Genomic DNA, 20,003 nt, shown 5'->3' with positions numbered 1-20,003 from the left:
ATATTCGAGTCCAGGCCACTCAAACGTTAGGGTCTTGTACGCAGTTTAGCACATGCGAAAACATTACGGGAAAGTAGAAATTTTATGCGTTTTTTCTCTCAAAATTTTCCGTTTTTTATAACTATTAAAAGGTAAGTCATAAAATATCGGTATACTTATGTCATGAGGCATAGATCTGGAAAATATTAAAGAAATTTATGGTGAAAAACTATTTTTACCTCACTGTCATCAGTCTATCTTCTCCTGATCTTATGCAATTATTGCAAAACGTAAAATCAAAACTTAAAGTACTGATGTAAGAAAAGGTTTGATAAATAAGTTATGAATGTCTTATGTTATACTTTTGTATGTTTATTGGTATAATCATTCAAACATTCGTAGTATATATAATTTTTTTTCATTTTTGAAATCAGTTTTTTAAAAAAATCAACCTAATGGGGGCAAGTTCATCAACACTAACTTCATCAGAAAACCAACAAACTCCAGAAACACCCAGCCCTCCATCCAGTGCCACTCAGACGCAAACTTCTGGGTGTCCAGTGCAGCATGGGGGGAACCAGCAGCTGGGAGAGTGGAAGAGTGAGTGCCCAGCTAGTGCTGCCACTGCCTCCATGGGAGGAGGATGTCCCATGAAGAAAACAGACGATATTGATCCACTAAACATGGTAAGTTCATTCACAGTTAGATAACTATAGTTTTTGTGGTTTATTTTCGAAACTGCCTGATCAGATCTCTTCCTGTGCAATGATTGGCTGGATTTTGATGGGTTGTCAAAACGAGATCACCTGAATATTTTTTGAACAGGTCTAATTGGCATATTTTTACTATGAGGATGAAAATAACTTTTCATACACTAATTGGTTCATGAAGAGATCTATTCCTTGTTGAACAGGGGTGGATACAGAAATTTGCAAGTGGCATGTCCAAAATGGAAAAAAGTGACGATATAGCGACTTCATCAATAATCCTGATCTGACTTATTTAATTGTTCTTAGATTTATTTTTAGATTTTATGCAATTTAATCTTGTCTTGGACTAAAGATTTGAGAAACAGAAATCATGAATAAATAAAAGACTCATAAATGTACAAAAAAAACCAGGCAGCTTGTGGGGAAGGGGGGGGGGGGGGGTGCGCCTAAGGACACCCACACTGGATCTGCCAATGTTGACCTTAGGGGGGATAAAAAAGCATTCAAGTAACAAACTAAAAAGATTTTAGCTCAAAACAAGGAGGTGAATTTTTAATTTTGCAGCCTCAATTAACAGTATTTGCAGCCAAGCACTACACTTTTTTACACTCATGATATATTTGTACAAACTTACTTGATTGTTATGGAAGCACATTCAAGTGGCACACCACTGTTATTGCAAGAAATTGTGTTTAACCATTCAAGAATATGATAGTAGTTGCTTTAATCGCTACGCCTATGATAGTTGAGTCGTTCTGGTTCATCTTTTCTGTGATTTGAGAGACTTTCTCTTAGTTCTACTCTGGTTTCTTCTTTCCAAATAGTTAAAGCTCTTCTAAATTTCAATTTCATATCTGCCTCAGGACACTGACTATATAATCCATTACCTCTGATGAAGAGTATTCTAGGTTGGTTTAGATGTGTTAACAAACAAAAAGATAGCAGTCAAAGTAAAAACAAAAGTCATTTTTTATGTCATTCACCCTGTTATAAACACTGTTCGAATCTCAGGCTCAAGTTACTGATAATTCACTTGCAGCATGTCTGACAAGTGTTCTAAGTAATGTTTAATAAACGAGCAGGAGTGTTTTATCGGGTATAAAACACAAGGCGCAGCCGAGTGGTTTTAGACCCGATAAACCACGATCTGCGAGATTATTGAACGGCTTAGAAAACTTATGATGTTTGTTCTCATTGTGTACCGATTTTTTTACGAAATGAACCAAGTTTGATAGAGAAAATCCAAGTTAAAGTTTATGCAAATGAAGACGAATCTTTATCCGATATAAAATCACCTTCATGGTCATGATTTCTATTGTGTTTTCTTCATGAATTATTAATGAGTTTTCTAAGTTGGTATAGATGGAATATCACATGCTAGGAAAGCATCAGTTATTGTCTAGATTAACAAAACACTGTTATTTCATCTAATCAAGATGCCACCAGCCAATCAGCAGCCTTCCCCAGGACAGCCATATCCACTGCCGACAGACAGAGTAGTGTCATCCATACCAAAGGGGAACTCTGATGGAGAAAAATGGGTTTATCCATCACCACAAATGTTTTGGAATGCAATGGTTAGAAAGGGATGGAAATGGGAAAAAGATGACTTAAAACCTAATGACATGGATCACATAATCAGAATACACAATGCTAACAATGAAAGAGCATGGGATGAGATACTCAGATGGGAAGCACTTCATGTCAAGTAAGTCTTTTGGCTATTATCATCAATCCACACCATAGGGTAAGATGTTGGTAAATGGTCGACTGAGATGCCGACACCTTACTGTTGCCTTATAGACCACTCACTGACACCTTACCATCAGCATGCGATCATCTCATCATTTACTGTTACATTACTGACGACTAATTTTACACATATTAAATGTAGATAATCATTGTTAAATACCTGATAATACGTTAGATAAATAAATTAAAGTTCTATTATGTAAATGAACACATTTTTAATTGCAACCATAAGTTGCAAAGTTACTTAAGAATGCATTAAATGAAGGTTTTTTGCAAGCAGCCACAAAGCACACTAGAAAATAGAAACACATCTAAATTGACCTTATTCGTGGTGTGACAATGTTTTTCCAATTCAGTGTGACAAACCTCTGGGGGAATGAAGAGCTATTGTTTTGAAACTCATCGGGATATCAACGTTATTCCTTTCTAATCCTTTGGGATACTCATGAATCACATTTACCTTTATAATTCTTTCTTTGTTTCTTCCTAAATCAACATTGTCATAACTGTTGTTTTCCTCAATAGAGAGTGTGGCAACCCAAAGCTACTTAGTTTTAGAGGTAAAGCTAAAGAATTTAGTCCAAGAGCAAGAATCAGAAGCTGGTTAGGGTAAGGATCAAGTATAGATAGATTTTTGAAAAATTTTGTGTAAGCGTGTCTCTGTCCACTGATATAAACATGGTAGCCAGGCAAACAGTGCATCATATTTAAAATATTTTATAACATACTGTGATGATTGATGATAGTCTACTTCTGATTACCCTGTTGTGACTTTTGTCTCAATCTTCACATACCATCAATGATAAAAGCTGTGGTAAAGAGTGTTGCATTTGCAGCTCTATCCCTAGTTGTTGTAAAGACACTCTTTTGTCAAGACTGCCCCAGCCCAGCTTTCTAGAATTTCTGGTTTTATCCTGTTATTTATATGATTAGAAACAAATTATACACAATATATTTTGACCTTTATTTCAATACATTTATCTCCAGGTATGAGCTTCCCTTTGATCGGCATGACTGGATAATTGATCGTTGTGGAAAACAAGTACGATATATTATTGATTACTATGACATTGGTGATGAAGAATCTTACAAGCAGGGAGAATTTGTGCATCTTGATGTGCGACCAGCATTTGATTCTCCTAGTGCAATTCTGGATAGAATGAGAGTTGCTGTTCTAAGATGGTCTATGTATTTCAGTAGCTCAAAAACTGAATCCGGTGAAAATTCACCGTCAGATAAAACTGTGAAATCTGATTGAACATTATTTTTTATCAAGTGAGAAAACTTGTTGCAGGTTTTTATCTTTGCTGCTTGGTTCTTCCGTTGATATGGATACTTCGCTGATGAATGGTAAAGAAAGAACGAGAAGCCATTAAAATCTCATGGCATGCTGAACTACCATGTACTTGCTGTCCATCAGCTTTATGCATTCTCAGATGCAAAAACGTATCTATTAGAGGAATTTAATTTCAAGAAAAAAATTGCCCATATTCTCGATCTCTTAAGATACAATTTTTCTTTGCAGGTATTTGTTAAGTTTTTTTATTATGCTATGTCTTTTAGGCTTTTCACCCTATTTGCTATAGAGCACTTTTTCAGGTACAAAATGTAATTCAACTCCAATAACTTAATAAATTAATAAATTATCCCTTTATTGTTAAAAAAGACTATAAATTTTAAAGAAATTCATCCAATCTGTTTTCAAAATAACTTATAAAATATTATTTAATACGTCAAAAGTTTATAAATTAGTATATTATTAATACTTTTTGCTTGTATGTCTTTATTTTTAAAATAACATTTAAGTTTACACCTATTGTTGTTTTGCCATTGACAGTATTTTATATGACTGTGAAAATTTCACTGTACAGACATGGCTGCAGGTGGTCAAGTCTTTTACAGTTCCTGATTTCGATAAGATTTTTTCACTGTATTCTCATCCACTTTTACATCTCTGAAATAAATAAAAGAGTGATACTTGAGTATATTATGTTTTCTTAAGGTTCGATCAGTTATTTACTGCTACCAAACAAATATTGACCAAAAGTCTCTGTGGTCTTTCTGTGTATCCTGGGCCAGACTGGAAAAAATTCTACTTCGTTCGTAACCCAATCATCATCATCATCATCACCATCATCATCATCATCATTGTTGTCATCGTCATCATCATCATCGTCGTTGTCATCATCATCATCATCCTGGTCTTACCTACAGTCTAGTTGTAGCATATCATTAAATCTTGCATATCTCTGTAGATTCTTTAGTCCTTGTAAGATCTTCAACACCATTTCACTAATGTCACCTGGGCTGGTGTCTTGTAGTGTCTGGGTGAGAAATAGGCGTTGTCTGGGCTTGATTATGAGCAGTGTAGGAAGAGTATGAGGAAAGATTCCAAACACGTCTCCGTATTCTGGATGGCAGGTAGCATTGACCCACAAGTACTGTAATGGCTTTCCTGGAAAAATAAAACAACCATGAGTCTGCTTTGCATAGAGAACAGAAATAAAGGCTGCAAATCCAGGTGGTTGCAATCATCCCCTCCCCCATAAAAATTGATATGAAACGCCAAACTCGAGGAATACGCCTCCAGCCAGCCAATTATACAAATCGTAATAAAATATTTGGTTTTATATTTTATGCCATTTCTCCCATAGTCAACATTATAAGCTTGCAAACTGCCTCATTAATATTGACATGCTCGTTTTGTTTCTGTTGTTCATTTTGACACAACTGCTCGTTTTAGGGAGGTATCACGTGACCTATTAGTGTGAATCTTCTTGCGCAAGATAATGGGTTTTCAAGACTCACCTTCCATATCTTCGGTCCTCTGTAAATCTTTCAACAAGTTAATACTCTTTTCCATTATCTTTTCATCCTTCCCGTCCACGAACGCTATCAAACACAACCCTAAATCATTTTCCTTGCATAATACTTTATAATTCTTGTGAGTTATCTCTTTCACGACTATTTCTTTTGAACTTTTGTCTTCTTTCTTGATTCCCAAGTTCAGAATTGCTTTACTTTCTTTCACAAATTCTTCCTTAAAGTTCATTTTTCCTTTGAATCTCTTAATGTTGGGTAATTCTTTCCAATGTTTCTCGTGCACAGAATATAAAAACTTTGCAACTGTTAAATAACTTACAGCACCATAAGATGTCTTATCGTATGGAATCGAGCTGAAGGTGAGCTGATTGTTAGGGAGGAAGCTGGATATCATCACTAGGATTTCTGGCAGATCTTTAAGGTGGAATTGTTGTAAGAATTCAACTGAAGGTTTTCTCACGACACCGAAGTTGAAGTAAGTTGAGTATTTTAAAGCCAGGGCTTTGTAAAGTGCTGCGGTCTGTCTTTTCTCTGTAGAGTGTAAACGGAATCAGGAAGGAATGAAATGGGAACGAAAATTTATGATAGAAATGGAATGGGGAAAAAATGGAATGGAGAAAAGAAGGAATGAAATAGGAAGAAATTGTAATTGTCACGTGGCCGTTAAGTGAGAGCAACAGTTCAATTTGGTTTCGTAGGGCTTTTCTGAGTTACGTTCGATAAATAGATTCATTGTGGTCTAGATTGGGTACAACACCTATTTTCACTATGTCTTATACACCGAATCGAAATATGGCGTCCAATCGGAATAGCTAGTATTGTTCTATCTGGACTGACTAACCTCGCGTTCACGTAAAAACAGTAAAAGCGTTTTCACATGTATGAGAGGCTATAGTCGGTCCAGAGCAATAGTTATTCAAATTGGTCGCCATACTTCGAGTCGGTGTATAAGACTTGGAAAAAAGATGTTTTTACCTAAGCTAGACCAAAATACACCATGTTCGTTATCTTAGAAAAAGCCCAGTATGGCTCGGGCTTCCTGTGTCAAGTGACAAGAATATGTACATCTCTCTACATGCATTGACTAATAACTTACTAGTGAACAGGAGAACCGGGAACCTTGGAGGTGAGGTGCCGTACGATGAGTGCACAAAATATTCCAGTTCACTCATTATGTTTATTTTAGTTGTATCATCAGGAAGACTCTGCAGCGCCATTTTCTTTGCTTCTTTCATACTCTTCGTGTCTTTCATCCCAGCTGTCTTGATTTTCCATCCACCATATGGAAAAACGCGCGCTACTGGGTACGACTTGTCTTCAATAAACCCCTAAAATAAATATCCGCCATTTTCAGTTTTGAGGAAATTTTCTCGTTTCAACGTGTCATTCCCTTAAGTAGTATTTCTTTGTTTACCAGTAACACTTCAAAAGAAAGGTGATACTTCAAAGGTGAAATTTTTTTTTTTAAGGAATGACACATGGTCTGAAATGAAAGTACATTATGCCCAAGCTGAAAAGGTCTGTTTATTAAGGCGTGGGAAAGGAAGCTTTGGCAGCAGCTGACAATTGTTCGTAAATGAAGAAACATGTTATTAATGATTGAAATAGGATTCTTCTGTGCAAATCAATATCCGTTTTATATACGGCAATTTTTCTTGAAGCGTGAAAAGATGCCGAAAATAGAATTACATAAATTAGGTTGCATAAATTGAGAGGCTTCTGAGTTGAAGCCCTGCAGCTAGTCTACAATGGAAAAATAATTTTATTTTTTTCACGTACCTTTCTTTTGAGAAAAGCTCCATCCTTTTCTGGATCTATTATACCAACTCGCACCGTCATTCCACGAACTGAAAATTCTATTTCCTTCCATTGTTCGAGGGAAATCTTCCTCACATCTTTAACAGCAAGAATCCACGCGTCTTTATCACCATTGATGATTTCCGATTCATAATTCTTTGCTGTTATCACTGCTAGTCCATATTCAGGAGATTTCCCAGTCGATTCGTGGCAAGAACTGAATATTTTCAGAAGTAGAACCAATAGATAAAATAGAATATTCTTGTATTTTGAAAACATTTTAAAACTTTTATCTTTCTGTTCTGCGAATTAACTTTTATCGCTAAAAGTTGTTCCGGAAAACGTAATTAAAAACTTGGACTTAATCAACAGGAAGAAACTGTCGTTTTTAGTAAAAAAAATCGTAAAAAAAGAAAGTTTTCCCTTAAACTTTTGTTATTCTATAGTGATAAAAAAGTTAGTCGGGCTTTAAAATGCCGTAAGTACATAAAAATTTGATTTTGAATCGGTTAAATCTGTCATTATCATTAGCGCATCGCGCTTCTGCATTCGTCTTTGAACTTAAAGGCAAAGACTTTTAGAGTCTATTATAGTAATAACATGCCTTAGAGGAATAAGGTCTATTGCCGGGTCCCTATAGCGTTACAACACGTGGCAATGTAACATGACAAGTTACACTGAAGAACATTATTGAAGCCAGCTATGCAAACAAAGAAAAAACATCAATCTTAAAACCAAGAAAGATATTGCATTATTGTAATGTTTACAATTCCATTTATTAATTCTTCTACTAATTAATTTCAACTACTTGTACACATTTTTTCGTGATTACCCAATTTTCCCGCCATAAATGTAGACGTGCGCGCGGTCTGTCAGTAAAGCAACCACTCTCAAAAAATCTTAATATCCAACTTTCCTTTTGTTTTCCGTAATATAATGATCCTAAACGATGAAATCACAATAAATATTTTGACTTCATAACTAATTCTGTAATATTCAAAGACTATATCTTTTATATTTGCAAAGGCTTATTTGCACTGCAAGTAAGTAGTGTTTTGCTTCAAATAATGATTCCTTTGAAGTTAACTTATTTAATAAAATACCGTTAAAATTCTCCTTTTTGATAAAGATTGTACAGTAAATTGCATTAGGGCCTGTTCACATGAAAGTAAGATATTAACCTTAAAACTAGGGACAAGTAGTTTTTTCTTCCCCAATTCACAATGAAAATAACTAGCCATGGAAGGTAGGTTCATCCTGACTTCATCTCAAAAGGGCCTAATTATATAGCTACCTGTTAATCCCATATTGATGGGTTGCAAGCATTCCCAAGAGAGTTAAAAGACAAAAGCATGACGGCCATTGTGTTGCCGTTAATAATGAATGCTAATAAGAAATCTTTTGTTAAATGGCGCCAACATGGCCGCGATGACGCAACGTCCAATCGAAGAATAGGTAACTGTCCAATTTAATTTCTTAATTGGACAGTTCTTGAAAATTAAAGATGATCCGGCTTTAACCTACATCAAGAGAATATGAACTAAGAGAAGGAATCCTACCTATATAGCCTTGTAACCATCATGTGCAAAGTTTGATGCTATTTTTAGCTTGGAGGTATTTTGCGCGATGAACCCGATTGGTTAATTTCTTGAGGGTAGACGGCTTCCAGTCTTGCAGTAAACAAAGCCTGTGTTTTTGTCGTGGACGTAGCGAAATATGGCGCTTTCCGTGTCCTAAAATGAAACATTAAAGGGAAACATGATTATCACGCGGGCATGGTAACGAGTTAAAAATAGCATCAATGATTCTAAAAATAGCATCAAAGTGTGCACATTGATGGGGCACGGGGATTCCATCTCTTAGTTCATTTTCTCTTGCCTACATGGATTAATAAGTAGCTATAAAATTAATAGGAATCCATGCTGTTTGATTAAGAAATAATTAGACTTGAAAAATTCCTGACTGGCAAATCGGACTTGACCTATGGCCTCGTCCAATTTTGGCAGTTAAATATATCACGTCCAAATATTTCTTAATTGGACAGCATTGAGATTTATTACATATATTAAAAAACTTTATCGGTTCTGACTTTACAAAGAACGAAAAGAACAACCTAGTAGTTAGTTTGAGTAGAGTGCAAATAATTAATCCGTGAAACACTAATTAATAAATAGTACAAAATAGTGCTAATTAAACAATAGATAACAATGGAATTTGCATGAAATTGTGCTATTTAGTATTACTAGAGTTTCACGGATTTACTGTGGTCACTCTACTGTAAAACTTGAATTTTGAAGCCTCATATATTATAACTATCATACACTGTAATTTTTGTTTCATGGGGTTGTAATCAACTCAATTACACTTCGTATGCATCGAGTTTGAGAATATAAAAAGGTAGGCCTTTCCCATTCAGGGGCGTATCCAGGATTTGTAATTGAGGGGGTCCTTACATACCAAATTGACGCTAGGACGTCATAGCAATCTATTGTTTTGACGAAGAAGAATTATGGTCGATAGAGGGGAAAAGAACAACGTAAACGGCTACGAGAAGCGTTGAGAAGCGAGAAAACTGATTTTCTTACTGCTTAAGTTAAGTCTAAACAAATCTTCACACACTGCATCAACGGCCGGTTAGATTTTTTTGCTTTGAAAGGGGGGTCACGGACACCCTGTGACGCCCCCTGGATACGCCCCCCTGGATACGCCCCTGCCATTGTTTAGAGGCATAACCTAGCATATCATTTAAAAACTGCCAAAAGGCTGGGGTTTTTTAGTAAGAAATCAATACGAGAATTATGCTTCAAACTAATGAAATCAGCCTATAAAACTGCTTTAGAAGAATATATTATACTGACTGATTCAGACTGTGCAAGTCCCCTTTAAAAATCCCACAATGCCTTATTTTCTTCTATTTATTTCACATGAAAAGAATTGTGAGATTTATTACAAAGGGACTTACAATGGCCTATAGCAAGCGAATATAAAGTAATTTATACTCTCTTGCCCATAGCTATGTAATAAAGGTCAACAGATGATGATTTCTGTTGCATTAACTTATATTAAAAGTTTTGATAAATGATAAAAACTTCCCAACCAGGAGAAGACTACTAAAATACCCAGAATACCAGTGGGCAACTATTCCTGTAGTTTCAGTGCACGTTTTGTATATGCTATACAATAGAGTGCAAACCATGTAGAGTACAAACATTAAAAACGTGCAATACTTTGCACTATTTAGAACTAAAGAGCACTAATTACATAATAGAAAACAATAGAATTATCACAATTTCACAGTATTTAGTACTAGAGTACAAACACTAAAAGTGTGCAACACTTTGCACTATTTAATAGTAAATAGTGCTAATTAAACAATAGAAAACAATAGGATTAGCATAATTTAGCAGTATTTAGTGGTATTTATGTTGCACACTTTTAGTGTTTGTACTCTATCCGTGAAATAGCACAAAAGCTAAATAGCACTAAACACTCTTCAAGTTTTTGACTGGTGCTAGTTTTTACTGATTAGTAATATTTCACAGATATATGGTTTGCACTCTACCACTTCGTTAAATATTTTATTTAAAAACCTACTTCAGAGTGGAATCTGTTTGAGTAGGATAAAAGCATGCAGGTTATTTTTCAGTTCCCTGATTGGTGGTGGGTCCATTACCTCATCTGTCCAGCATAAATTTTAACCAATCCCTAATCCCAGTGAATTTTGTAGAATTCTCATATAATTTTAGCGTTTTAATCTTCCATTCCCAGTCACCTAAACCCAATTTAATCCCCATTGCCACTTAAAAAAATATATGAAGAATTTCTGATTTTACCCCTTCAGGCACTCTTGACCTCATTGTTACTGATATTTTGGTCTAGCATGCGCAGTAACAATGATACTGAGGGCTCTGGTATATAGGACCCTAAATTTTTGATTGCCACCACAGGGAGACTAATAAAACAATCCTTATGCCGTGTTGTACTAGAGCACAGTAACCACCAGTGAGGTATGAGGGAAAGACTGTAAAAATCACACCTCCCTGCAGTAACCAAGTCATGAAATTTATGGTCACAATAAGTGGACACATCTTGACGTAACTTTTATTATGCAAGCTGAGCGCCGCCAATATATACCAGAGATGGCTGAAGAAATATTCACTGATTTTGCTCTGTAGCATAATAAAAATACTGTCTGCCAATGCATCCAAAATACAAAAAAATATAATAAAAAAAACCAAACCGTTATTCCTACTTGAAGGATTCTCAATCTAAGGAGCTGGAAATTCTGAATCGTCTTTCATCTGTGCTGTCCACCAGTCCTTGACTTCACCGCTTTCCTTGTGTTCAACAGGAGGTTGCTTGTGTCTTGATCTCACCACTGGAGGAGCCGGCGGTGGCTCCACTATTTCCGTTGGGAATGTCACAGTAGACGTTTTCCGCTGTGAAAGAACTCTATCTGGACCAGAGAATTTTCTCTGGCGTGGAGGAGTAGAAGGAGGGGCCAAAAATCCTGCTGACTGTGAAGACAGTGTTCTACTCACTGGGATTTTTTCTGCTTCTTTTTCTTCTTCTTCACCGCTGCTGAATCGATCCCGTTGTTCACGTTCACGTTGCTCGCGTTCACGATCAGACTCGTCATTTAGTCCCGCGTTGTTGATGCTCTCATTGCTAGACACCAAGGGGCTTGCACGAGCCTCCTTTTGTTGTCGCTCTCTTTCCCGCTTCATTCGAAGCTTGATGAACCAATCGCGTATGGTTTGAATGGCAACTTCTTGATCAATAGTGTACTCCAGCTCCTCACGTTCTAAGAGTTCCTCTAGCTGTAAGCAACGAGAAATATCTACTGTTCTGTAGGCAATCACGCCCAGGACATCATGGAAGGAAACATCCCCTCCATTACGAAGCTTCTCAATCTCACAGCACATGTGCCTAAACGTCACTGACCTTTCGTCGACGCCTAAGCGACCTTTAAGGATGTTATTCTGTTTGAAGAAGATGTAGACCCGTAAAAATAATCGAGCTTGAGGTACTGACATGACTCCTCTGCGACCTTTGTCCACGAGATTCCACGCCATTTGAAAGTCCCGTAAATCTGTGTTACTGAGAATAGAATCTTCATCGCTCGCGTAGAACAAAGAAAAGTTCTCGATGATGACGGCTACGAAGACGTTTAGTAGAACAAATGTAACAAGCACGTAGAATGACAAAAAATATGTCACAGATGCTGCAGAGTTGCCACAATCTGTACGCCAACAATGGGGGTTGTTTGTCGAGCACTCGCCAGGATCTGCTGGTGTGCAATACGGCTCATCGACCATGCAGTCGTGCATCACCTTATTCCAGTCTTCCCCAGTCGTGATTCTGAAGAGAAGTATCATGGCATTAAAGCTGGTCTGGAAGTTGGCGTAACGTTTGATAGCTTCACCGTACTTGACGGAACCAAATAGGATGACCCCCGCAAGCGAGTAGCACATCATCAGGATCACCAAGACAGCGATAGTAAAGAAGCTCTTGACCAAACTCATCACAACAGTTAACATCAACATCTTCAGTGTGTTGTGTTTACCAGACAATGTTAGGAATCTAAATACTATGATCACCACTCCAAATATCAAAGCCATAGTGTAAGCACCATCGCTCCTGTCCAATGAGAAGTTAAGAATCACCCAAAGGATTCCGAGGCTTGTCAGAAACATGTCAAATCGATTCCTCATGCTTCGCCAGTATCCTTCAAAAGTGTATGAAATAATCTTCAAGATGGCATCAATGACAAAGAACAAGGTGCATCCTGCAGCTAGACTCGTCACTCCATCACGTGTCGCAGCCTCGACTGTGGTCCACTGTCCAACAGCAAGAGTCGTACATTCCAGGAGAACTATTACAGCCACTATACGACGATATAAGATGGATTGAATAATGTCGTATAAGGTTTTCCGTATACCTGGATCATCTGGGCGAGGAGGCAGGTGCAGAGGCTGGGCCAACTTGAGTCTCTTCTTCAAGTCTTGCCATCGCCTTTGATCAACTGTAAGCAAAGCAATTCCCTTGTGTTCGTTGAAGTTCGTTACCACAACACCGACGAAGAGAGTAAGGCCAATCATGCTTCCAAATAGCACGTATACGTGGACATAAATTCCGTACTGTGGTCCCACCGCGCTGTCAACCACATCTCGCACTTCTAACCAACCTTCCAGTGACAGTACTTCGACCAGTGCAAGAAAGGCATTTATAACGTTATCAAAGTCAAAGTTTCTTGGGTTTTTCCACACCCGAGGTACCTTCATCTCAGGAATATCCCCAGCCAAGATAGTGAGCTCTCTTGGCGAAGCAAGTTTTATATTGAAGAGCCCAGTGCAATTGTCTTTGGTTGTTATATCGATATCATTACACCGACCTAGCTTTCCTGAGAACACCTGCACTCCATAAATAGCAAAACTGAACATAAGAATGAGCTGTAAAGCTGAGACTTTAAGAATTTCTTTGTACCCTCCGACAAGTTCCATGATTACTTTCTTCATTTTAGGCATCAAAGTTATAATACGAAGTGGGCGCAAGCAGCGAAAGATCATCAACATCTGGGCAGCAGATCCGGCACGAACCTGTTTTGGCTGCAAGCAAACGTAGACGAGTCCTTGCAAGTAAATAAACACGTCTAGAACCCCACCAAAATTTTGTATGACAGCATTGGGTGTGAAGATAAGTCCATCTGCCAGGATTCGTATACCCAACTCAAGGCTCATGGCTACCACGAAGAAGTGCTCAAAAGTACTTGTCCAGGCATTTTCGAAAGTGCTCATTTCCTGAGTCTCTACCATCATTGAAAGACAAGAGGCTAATGTGATGAATACCATGACCCATTCCAGGTAGGTCTGCGATGCTAGACTCTTTTGGATGGTTTCCATGGAGATCATACTGCTACGGTTACGGTAACCTGGGGGAACGATGTATCTAGCGTGGACAATGCTCTGGAGGAAGTTGCGAAACCACGAGTCACGAGGGAGAGCGAAAAGTGGCTGGTCAAAAAATGGATGGTTTTCACGGAGAGTTTCTTCTTGTAATCGCCTTCTGCTTTCAGCTTGTTCTCGCTTTTCTCTCACAGTTTGGATGTCCCAGTTTTTACCTCGATGGCTGTCTTCCTGGCTCAGTTGTGAGTGAAGTTTCTTGCCCCCTTGGGAAGTCATCTCGATGGCGCGCTTTACGTCTGCTTCGGTTACCGCTGCCCTACCACCACGGCCACCTCCAGCGCGAAACCTTCGCGACGCTGAACGAAATCCAGTGTTCTTTTTACCATACGGGGTAATATCAGTGGGTGACAGTTGTGCTAGCGTTCTGCGATGATTTGAATCGTTGATCAAGGCCGAGACCGTCGACTGCTTGCGGAAAATCTTGGTCGATCGATTCACTTCCGGGACTGAGGAATTTAAAAGTTCGACGGGTAAGTGTAGGCCAGGTCTGCGAGATACGATCATTTGAGAAGCAGTGCTTCCTTCGCCACCTTCACTAGATAATTCCAAAGGCAAATCATTTACAGATTCTGTGTTGACGAATCGACGCATGAAGCTCTCTCGGATCTTGGGGGTGGGGAATTCTGAGGCAAATTTCAGACGACTCATTTTGACCAACCTAGGATCGTCCTTGAAGCGCTCGTAGATGCGAATCCTCAGAGGCAGTTTCTCCTGGGTGTAATTTGTTTCTTCGCCCATTTTACGCTGTTTCATGATCTTCACGTCCTCGTCAACCTCGAGGTTATCCACAATAACGGCCACAAACACGCTCATGATGATAAGGGACGAAAATAGGTGGTAGGCAAGGAGGAACAGAGCAACAAACAAGGCTCCATATTTCTCAGCGCTCTTCATTGACTTCTCCATGACTTCTACCCAACCTTCCTGGGTTAAAATCTGGAACATGGATTGTAAGGACTGCAGGTATGTGCCAAATAAGTAATCATTTCCATCCTTCAGGGTTGAAAACAATTGCATGCTCATTGCGGACAGGAGCATTACAAAGAAGAAAGTCAAGAGTATTATACTACCAAGCTTTTTACCAGTGCCAAAAATCTTGAGACAGAAGGCTTGAAGACCAGGCACAGCACCAATCAAGCGGACCACGCGCATCACATGGAACACGGAGAAGCCATCGTATCCCATTACGACTGGGATTGCAAATATTGTACTACCAACTGCTATGACAAACTCGATGAACTGCATGCGTGAGTTATTCAAGTATGGACGGAAGCCTGAACACCATATTTTGAGGAGCGCTTCAATGTCAAACAAAATCGTAAACATAAACTGCGCAAGATATCTCCACCACGCATTATAAGCCTGAATCAGGGCATCTACAAGCACACAGAGAATAATAAAAACCTTTACGAAAACTGAACTCATTACTCGTCTTACAGGCAGAGGAGCATGTCCTTTACTTGCTTCATGATCCACAGAAACGAGATGCCAACCAGTGCCGTGATCCTTAATGACAAGCGACGACAGACCAGTGTAACGACGTCTGCGGGTTTGCCTTCGACTTATAGTGTACTGGCTACGAAGATCAGCAAATGTTTCAGAAACGACGGCAATAAATACATTTTTAACGAGCCAGGCTATAAAGAATATTAAGAGTATAAAATAAATAACCACTAATAGTCTTGAACGTACATTCATCATCTGGTACATGACGAGAACCCAACCTTCCTGAGTTGAACTGAAATATACTGTCAAGATACTATAGATAAAATGATCGAAGTACTGTCGGTCAGCCATGAATGCATTCAAATTTATCGACTCACAGCTGTAATTGCTTGGACAAAAATAACCCTTTTCGTTCGACATACTACATCTAGCCTCTGGCAAAAGGAGGTCTGAATAGGTTACATTATTTAAATCCGTAGAATTTCGAACGCAATAGTGATTTTTAGCCCCAAACATTTGAATGCCAATAATTGATGCAAGGGTCATAAAGTACGTGAAGAAGATTGTCACAGACCAGATCTGTCTTCTCGATCGGCGTGATACTTCGTCGCTAAGACGAAAGTTTACAAATACTTTGAAGACACGAAGCATTATAAGAGCCCTTGGTGCCCTAGGAATCGAAAAAATAATGTATGGCTTCGGTTTGATGCCTTTAAGTTCAACAAATTGGAGGATAATTGACACCCAGATAAGAATGACCATAATAAAATTAAAGATGCAATTTCGGCGTTTCAAATAAGCACGGATTTCAACAATAAAACTAAATTTATGAATCTGAGCGATCATTTCAATTGTTAATACAATGGCCACTGCAATGTCTAGTGTTAAAGTGACAAAAAATAGGGCTGGAAATCTTTCGAACGTGGCTGGACTATTCAACGACATCGAAATCACACTGACCACTGAACATACTTGTGTAAGCCGCTTGAACCACCAACTTTTAAGCCAGGCAAGCTTTCTTGATTCCTCATCGTCGTCTTCATCGTCAACTATTGCGTCTGGGAAATAGGCCTGTTTCATCGGCCATAAGTTCGTAGAAGAAGATTGGAAATCTGAGTCTACAACATGAGAAGATTTACCTTCCATATTTTTCGCTTGGTTCGATGTTCTGATTACGATCACAACATTTACCGGTGCGCTTTGCGGGGGTCTGGGTGGATTGCTCACTTTTAACATTACGAATGAAACCGAAAATCTTCCGAGTTCTTTCGGATGAGTTCGGAGTGACGCTCTTTGGCTTGTCAAACAAACACTTAGCCTCTCGTGTTACATCATCCTTGAACTGAACTGGCTTAGTAATCAGTTCAGATATAACTGAATAATCAGTTTAATTTCTTCAAGAAAACTTGTCGTACTGTGCAAATTTACTTTCCTCATCAGATAATGCAGTCGTTTCGACTCTTTGCAAGTAAATCTTTCGTTCGACCGCTTTGCGGCAGACCAACTATTTTGAGCACAACAACACCTCGTGTCTTGACAGCGAGGAATGTCTCTGGTCCGTACAGTACAGGCGATAGACATAGCTTTCTTTTCACCTCAGAGTCAGTAAACGAAGGCCATTCTGATAAAATGTGTGACCAGATCTCCGATGCTGTGTTAGATGCTCACCTAGAGCAAGATCCCCATGCGAAAGTCGCATGCGAGACAGCTACAAAAACTGGATTGGTGTTGTTGTTTGGAGAGATAACCTCCGGTGCTCATGTTGACTACCAGGCCGTCGTGCGGAGGACAGTAAAAGACATCGGCTACGTGGACTCGTCCATTGGATTTGATTATAAAACTTGTAGTGTTTTGTTGGCAATCCAAGAGCAGGAGAAAGAAATCGCTGATAGCGTTCATGTTGGGAAAAAAGACGAAGAAATGGGTGCCGGAGATCAGGGGCTAATGTTTGGCTATGCAACAGACGAAACAAAGGAACTTATGCCGCTAACAACCGTGCTAGCACACGATTTATGTGCAAGGCTATCAGAATGCAGGCGAAAGGAAATCTTACCGTGGTTACTACCCGACGGTAAGACGCAAGTTACTGTCGAATACAACTTAGAGGGTGGAGCTTGTATACCACAACGAGTTCACACTGTACTCATCTCTACTCAACATACCAAAGACGTTGGAATTGAAGAGATAAGGCATCATCTCCTGGAGACAGTTATAAAACCAGTCGTTCCAGAGAAGTATTTAGATGAAAATACAATCTTGCATTTGCTGCCATCTGGCCAGTTCTTGAGTGGTGGCCCAATTGCTGATGCTGGTCTTACAGGTCGCAAGATCATCGTAGATACCTATGGTGGGTGGGGTGCACATGGTGGTGGTGCATTCTCTGGAAAGGATGTCTCCAAAGTTGACAGGTCTGGAGCCTATGCAGCAAGGTGGATTGCCAAGTCATTAGTTGCGGCAGGACTCTGTAGACGTGTGCTAGTGCAAGTTGCATATGCTATAGGACTTGCTAAACCATTGTCTGTTGCCATATTTAGTTATGGGTCAAGTGAATATACTGATGATCAACTCCTTAAAATTGTTCTGGACAATTTTGATCTTCGTCCAGGGATGATTATAAGGGAGCTGGACCTCAGAAGACCCATCTATAAAGCTACTAGTGTTTTTGGACATTTTAAGCCAGGGTTTCCATGGGAAGAAGTAAAGCCACTGAAAATAGAGTAGACTGATACAAGTTCAATTCACAGGCATTTCAAAAACTTTCTTTTATCCCTGACATATATTGTCATAATGTATGCATTATAATCTATTACATTTATCATTGAAATTAGAATATTTTATTCCTAGATTAATTTTCAAGATTCGTACCTTCTTATGCTTCATTTAAGAAAATCATCGTTATCCCTTCATATTTAGTTGCATGCAACTTGAATTTAAATAGCTTAGATATGAATTAGTAGAAGTCATGAAATTGTAGCAACATGTACCCACTTTAATATTTTTACAAATATTCTATTCAAGGGTGCCTGCCATTAACCAATGATTATACCCAATCATTTCAATATAGCTATAAATAATTATTATTATTGGTGCATGCCTTTTTTCTTTATACTTGTAGTATAAGTTATTTGAAACCTGAGCCTTTCAATGCATTTGTATATCAGCTAGAAGCTATATCAACAATAGCAAGAATCACATGATTGGATTCAATTGCCCTATTTCATAATGATGCCATACCAAAACAAACTATTGTTTTGATGCTAGGGATCAAGGTTACTGGCGGGGGATGGAATGACAACAACACATCTTAAATCACGAAATTTGGTTTATGAGCTGTTGAAGACAAGAACAACTAAATATTGGGCTAAATATCTCAAAAGAAGAGAATTAAGCTTAAATTTAGCCTAAATTTTTATCATGTTTTAGCTGATGTTAACAAACCCCGACATCATTATGAAATATATATACATAAGGCAATTTAATTTGGCAATATAATGAAATCAAATGCTAAAAAATTGTGAGATTGATTGCATTCAATTTCAATTGAACGTAATAGAGCATACTATTGAACATAATGGAATATTTGCCTGGGGGGGAGGGGGACTCCAGGAAAAAAGTAACGGGGATGCTTGTCGTATCTCTTAGGGGTAAAAATTCACGATTTGGTATCTTTTAGGGTGATAAATGCAAATTTTTGTAAATCAGCATTTTCTGGTATCTTTTAGGGTGTCGGAAAAGGAGAGAGGCGCGCAACAATATGGCTTATCCTAGGCGCTTTTCATGTAAAATTTAATATTATTTGTTGTGGTATCTTCTTAGGGGTTAAAAATCATTCAGCCACGCCCTTTTTTAAAGACGGCCCGGTATCTTTTAGGGGTCTTTTTTGAAAATTTCTGACAAGCATCCCCGGTACTTTTTCCCCGGAGTCCCCCCCCCGCGGGAATGTTCGATCATGTTGGAATGACTCCAAGCCATCCTAAATTGCAATTAAACGTAATAGATTGTGTTCGACTGGCTCAAATTTTTGTGTGATTTCTATTTCATTCTATTGCTGAATGCAGTTGAATCCAATCATTCCATTGGATTTGATGGAATCAAACATTTCATTGATTATGCCTAGAAGAATTTTCCAAAGGTCAAGATATAATCTCTTGTGACAGTACTATTTATGTTGTGATCAACGTCTTCATGAAACTTTTCAATATTAATAGTTACTTAGTAGCAAATATCCAAATCAAATAAATCTCTAAAAAAGCAACAAGCAGGCATTGAGCCAATCTCTCAACAATAATATGCTGTACATTGTACAATATTAGTAATAGACCACTCATAGTCCCACTCGTAGCAAAAAATGCTGGTTTTGAATTAATTAAAAATAGTGCAAAAATAAAATATTTAAACCTAAGTTCAAAGTTGTTTGCATCCATTTATTTGGCCAATTTGTAGGTTTATACTAAAACAAATAAACCTCTCGTCCCCACTCTCCTTACCGGCTACCCCCTGGGAAAAGGTAATCCGAGCCCGCGCGCATATG

The 20,003-nt window shown here is 38.4% G+C and overlaps 3 protein-coding genes and 1 pseudogene across 5 annotated transcripts; 2 read left to right on the top strand and 2 right to left on the bottom strand.

Annotated features, from left to right (window-relative positions):
* The first annotated feature begins 14 nt into the window (after nt 1–14).
* LOC116294849 (holocytochrome c-type synthase) lies at nt 15–4,426 on the top strand. 2 transcript variants are annotated; one of them, XM_031702518.2, is made up of 5 exons: nt 15–131; nt 414–665; nt 2,126–2,397; nt 2,967–3,050; nt 3,429–4,426. In XM_031702518.2, the coding sequence occupies exons 2-5, from the start codon at nt 435–437 to the stop codon at nt 3,697–3,699; spliced, it is 858 nt and encodes a 285-aa protein (XP_031558378.1). In that variant the 5' UTR covers nt 15–131; nt 414–434; the 3' UTR covers nt 3,700–4,426. The 2 variants fall into 2 exon arrangements, with proteins under 2 accessions (XP_031558378.1, XP_031558379.1); XM_031702519.2 differs by lacking the exon at nt 2,967–3,050.
* On the bottom strand, nt 4,260–7,459 carry LOC116294846 (putative protein disulfide-isomerase DDB_G0275025). The gene is made up of 5 exons (XM_031702517.2): nt 7,044–7,459; nt 6,361–6,592; nt 5,250–5,795; nt 4,650–4,896; nt 4,260–4,395 (listed from the first exon to the last, which is right to left on the bottom strand). Exons 1-5 carry the CDS (start codon nt 7,338–7,340, stop codon nt 4,338–4,340), a joined length of 1,380 nt encoding a protein of 459 aa, XP_031558377.1. The 5' UTR covers nt 7,341–7,459; the 3' UTR covers nt 4,260–4,337.
* Nucleotides 7,460–7,805: 346 nt separating this feature from the next.
* On the bottom strand, nt 7,806–16,683 carry LOC116294845 (sodium leak channel NALCN). Of its 2 annotated transcripts, none has more exons than XM_089030906.1 (2): nt 11,302–16,683; nt 7,806–8,794 (listed from the first exon to the last, which is right to left on the bottom strand). In XM_089030906.1, exon 1 carries the CDS (start codon nt 16,616–16,618, stop codon nt 11,330–11,332), a length of 5,289 nt encoding a protein of 1,762 aa, XP_088887032.1. In that variant the 5' UTR covers nt 16,619–16,683; the 3' UTR covers nt 7,806–8,794; nt 11,302–11,329. The 2 variants fall into 2 exon arrangements, with proteins under 2 accessions (XP_088887032.1, XP_031558376.2); XM_031702516.2 differs by having other exon boundaries at nt 11,314–16,683.
* Nucleotides 16,684–16,774: 91 nt separating this feature from the next.
* On the top strand, nt 16,775–19,874 carry LOC116294847 (S-adenosylmethionine synthase pseudogene; annotated as a pseudogene).
* Nucleotides 19,875–20,003: the final 129 nt, after the last annotated feature.

Source organism: Actinia tenebrosa, unplaced genomic scaffold (genome assembly GCF_029948245.1).
Source record: "Actinia tenebrosa isolate PJP-AT-01 unplaced genomic scaffold, QUT_ActTen_1.0 PGA_scaffold15__27_contigs__length_11533743, whole genome shotgun sequence".
Lineage (NCBI taxonomy): Eukaryota > Metazoa > Cnidaria > Anthozoa > Actiniaria > Actiniidae > Actinia > Actinia tenebrosa.
This window is presented reverse-complemented; position numbering and strand designations above follow the sequence as displayed.

Bases quoted from the DNA above. Each gene is read 5' to 3' on its own strand.
- LOC116294849 (XM_031702518.2), top strand. From the start codon at position 435: ATGGGGGCAAGTTCATCAACACTAACTTCATCAGAAAACCAACAAACT. The intron at 2,398-2,966 runs GTAAGTCTTTTG...TTTCCTCAATAG, and splicing joins TGGGAAGCACTTCATGTCAA to AGAGTGTGGCAACCCAAAGC. The intron at 3,051-3,428 runs GTAAGGATCAAG...ATTTATCTCCAG, and splicing joins AGAATCAGAAGCTGGTTAGG to GTATGAGCTTCCCTTTGATC.
- LOC116294846 (XM_031702517.2), bottom strand. From the start codon at position 7,340: ATGTTTTCAAAATACAAGAATATTCTATTTTATCTATTGGTTCTACTT. The intron at 6,593-7,043 runs GTACGTGAAAAA...TATTTATTTTAG, and splicing joins GAGCTTTTCTCAAAAGAAAG to GGGTTTATTGAAGACAAGTC. The intron at 5,796-6,360 runs GTAAGTTATTAG...TACACTCTACAG, and splicing joins CCCGGTTCTCCTGTTCACTA to AGAAAAGACAGACCGCAGCA.
- LOC116294845 (XM_089030906.1), bottom strand. From the start codon at position 16,618: ATGGAAGGTAAATCTTCTCATGTTGTAGACTCAGATTTCCAATCTTCT.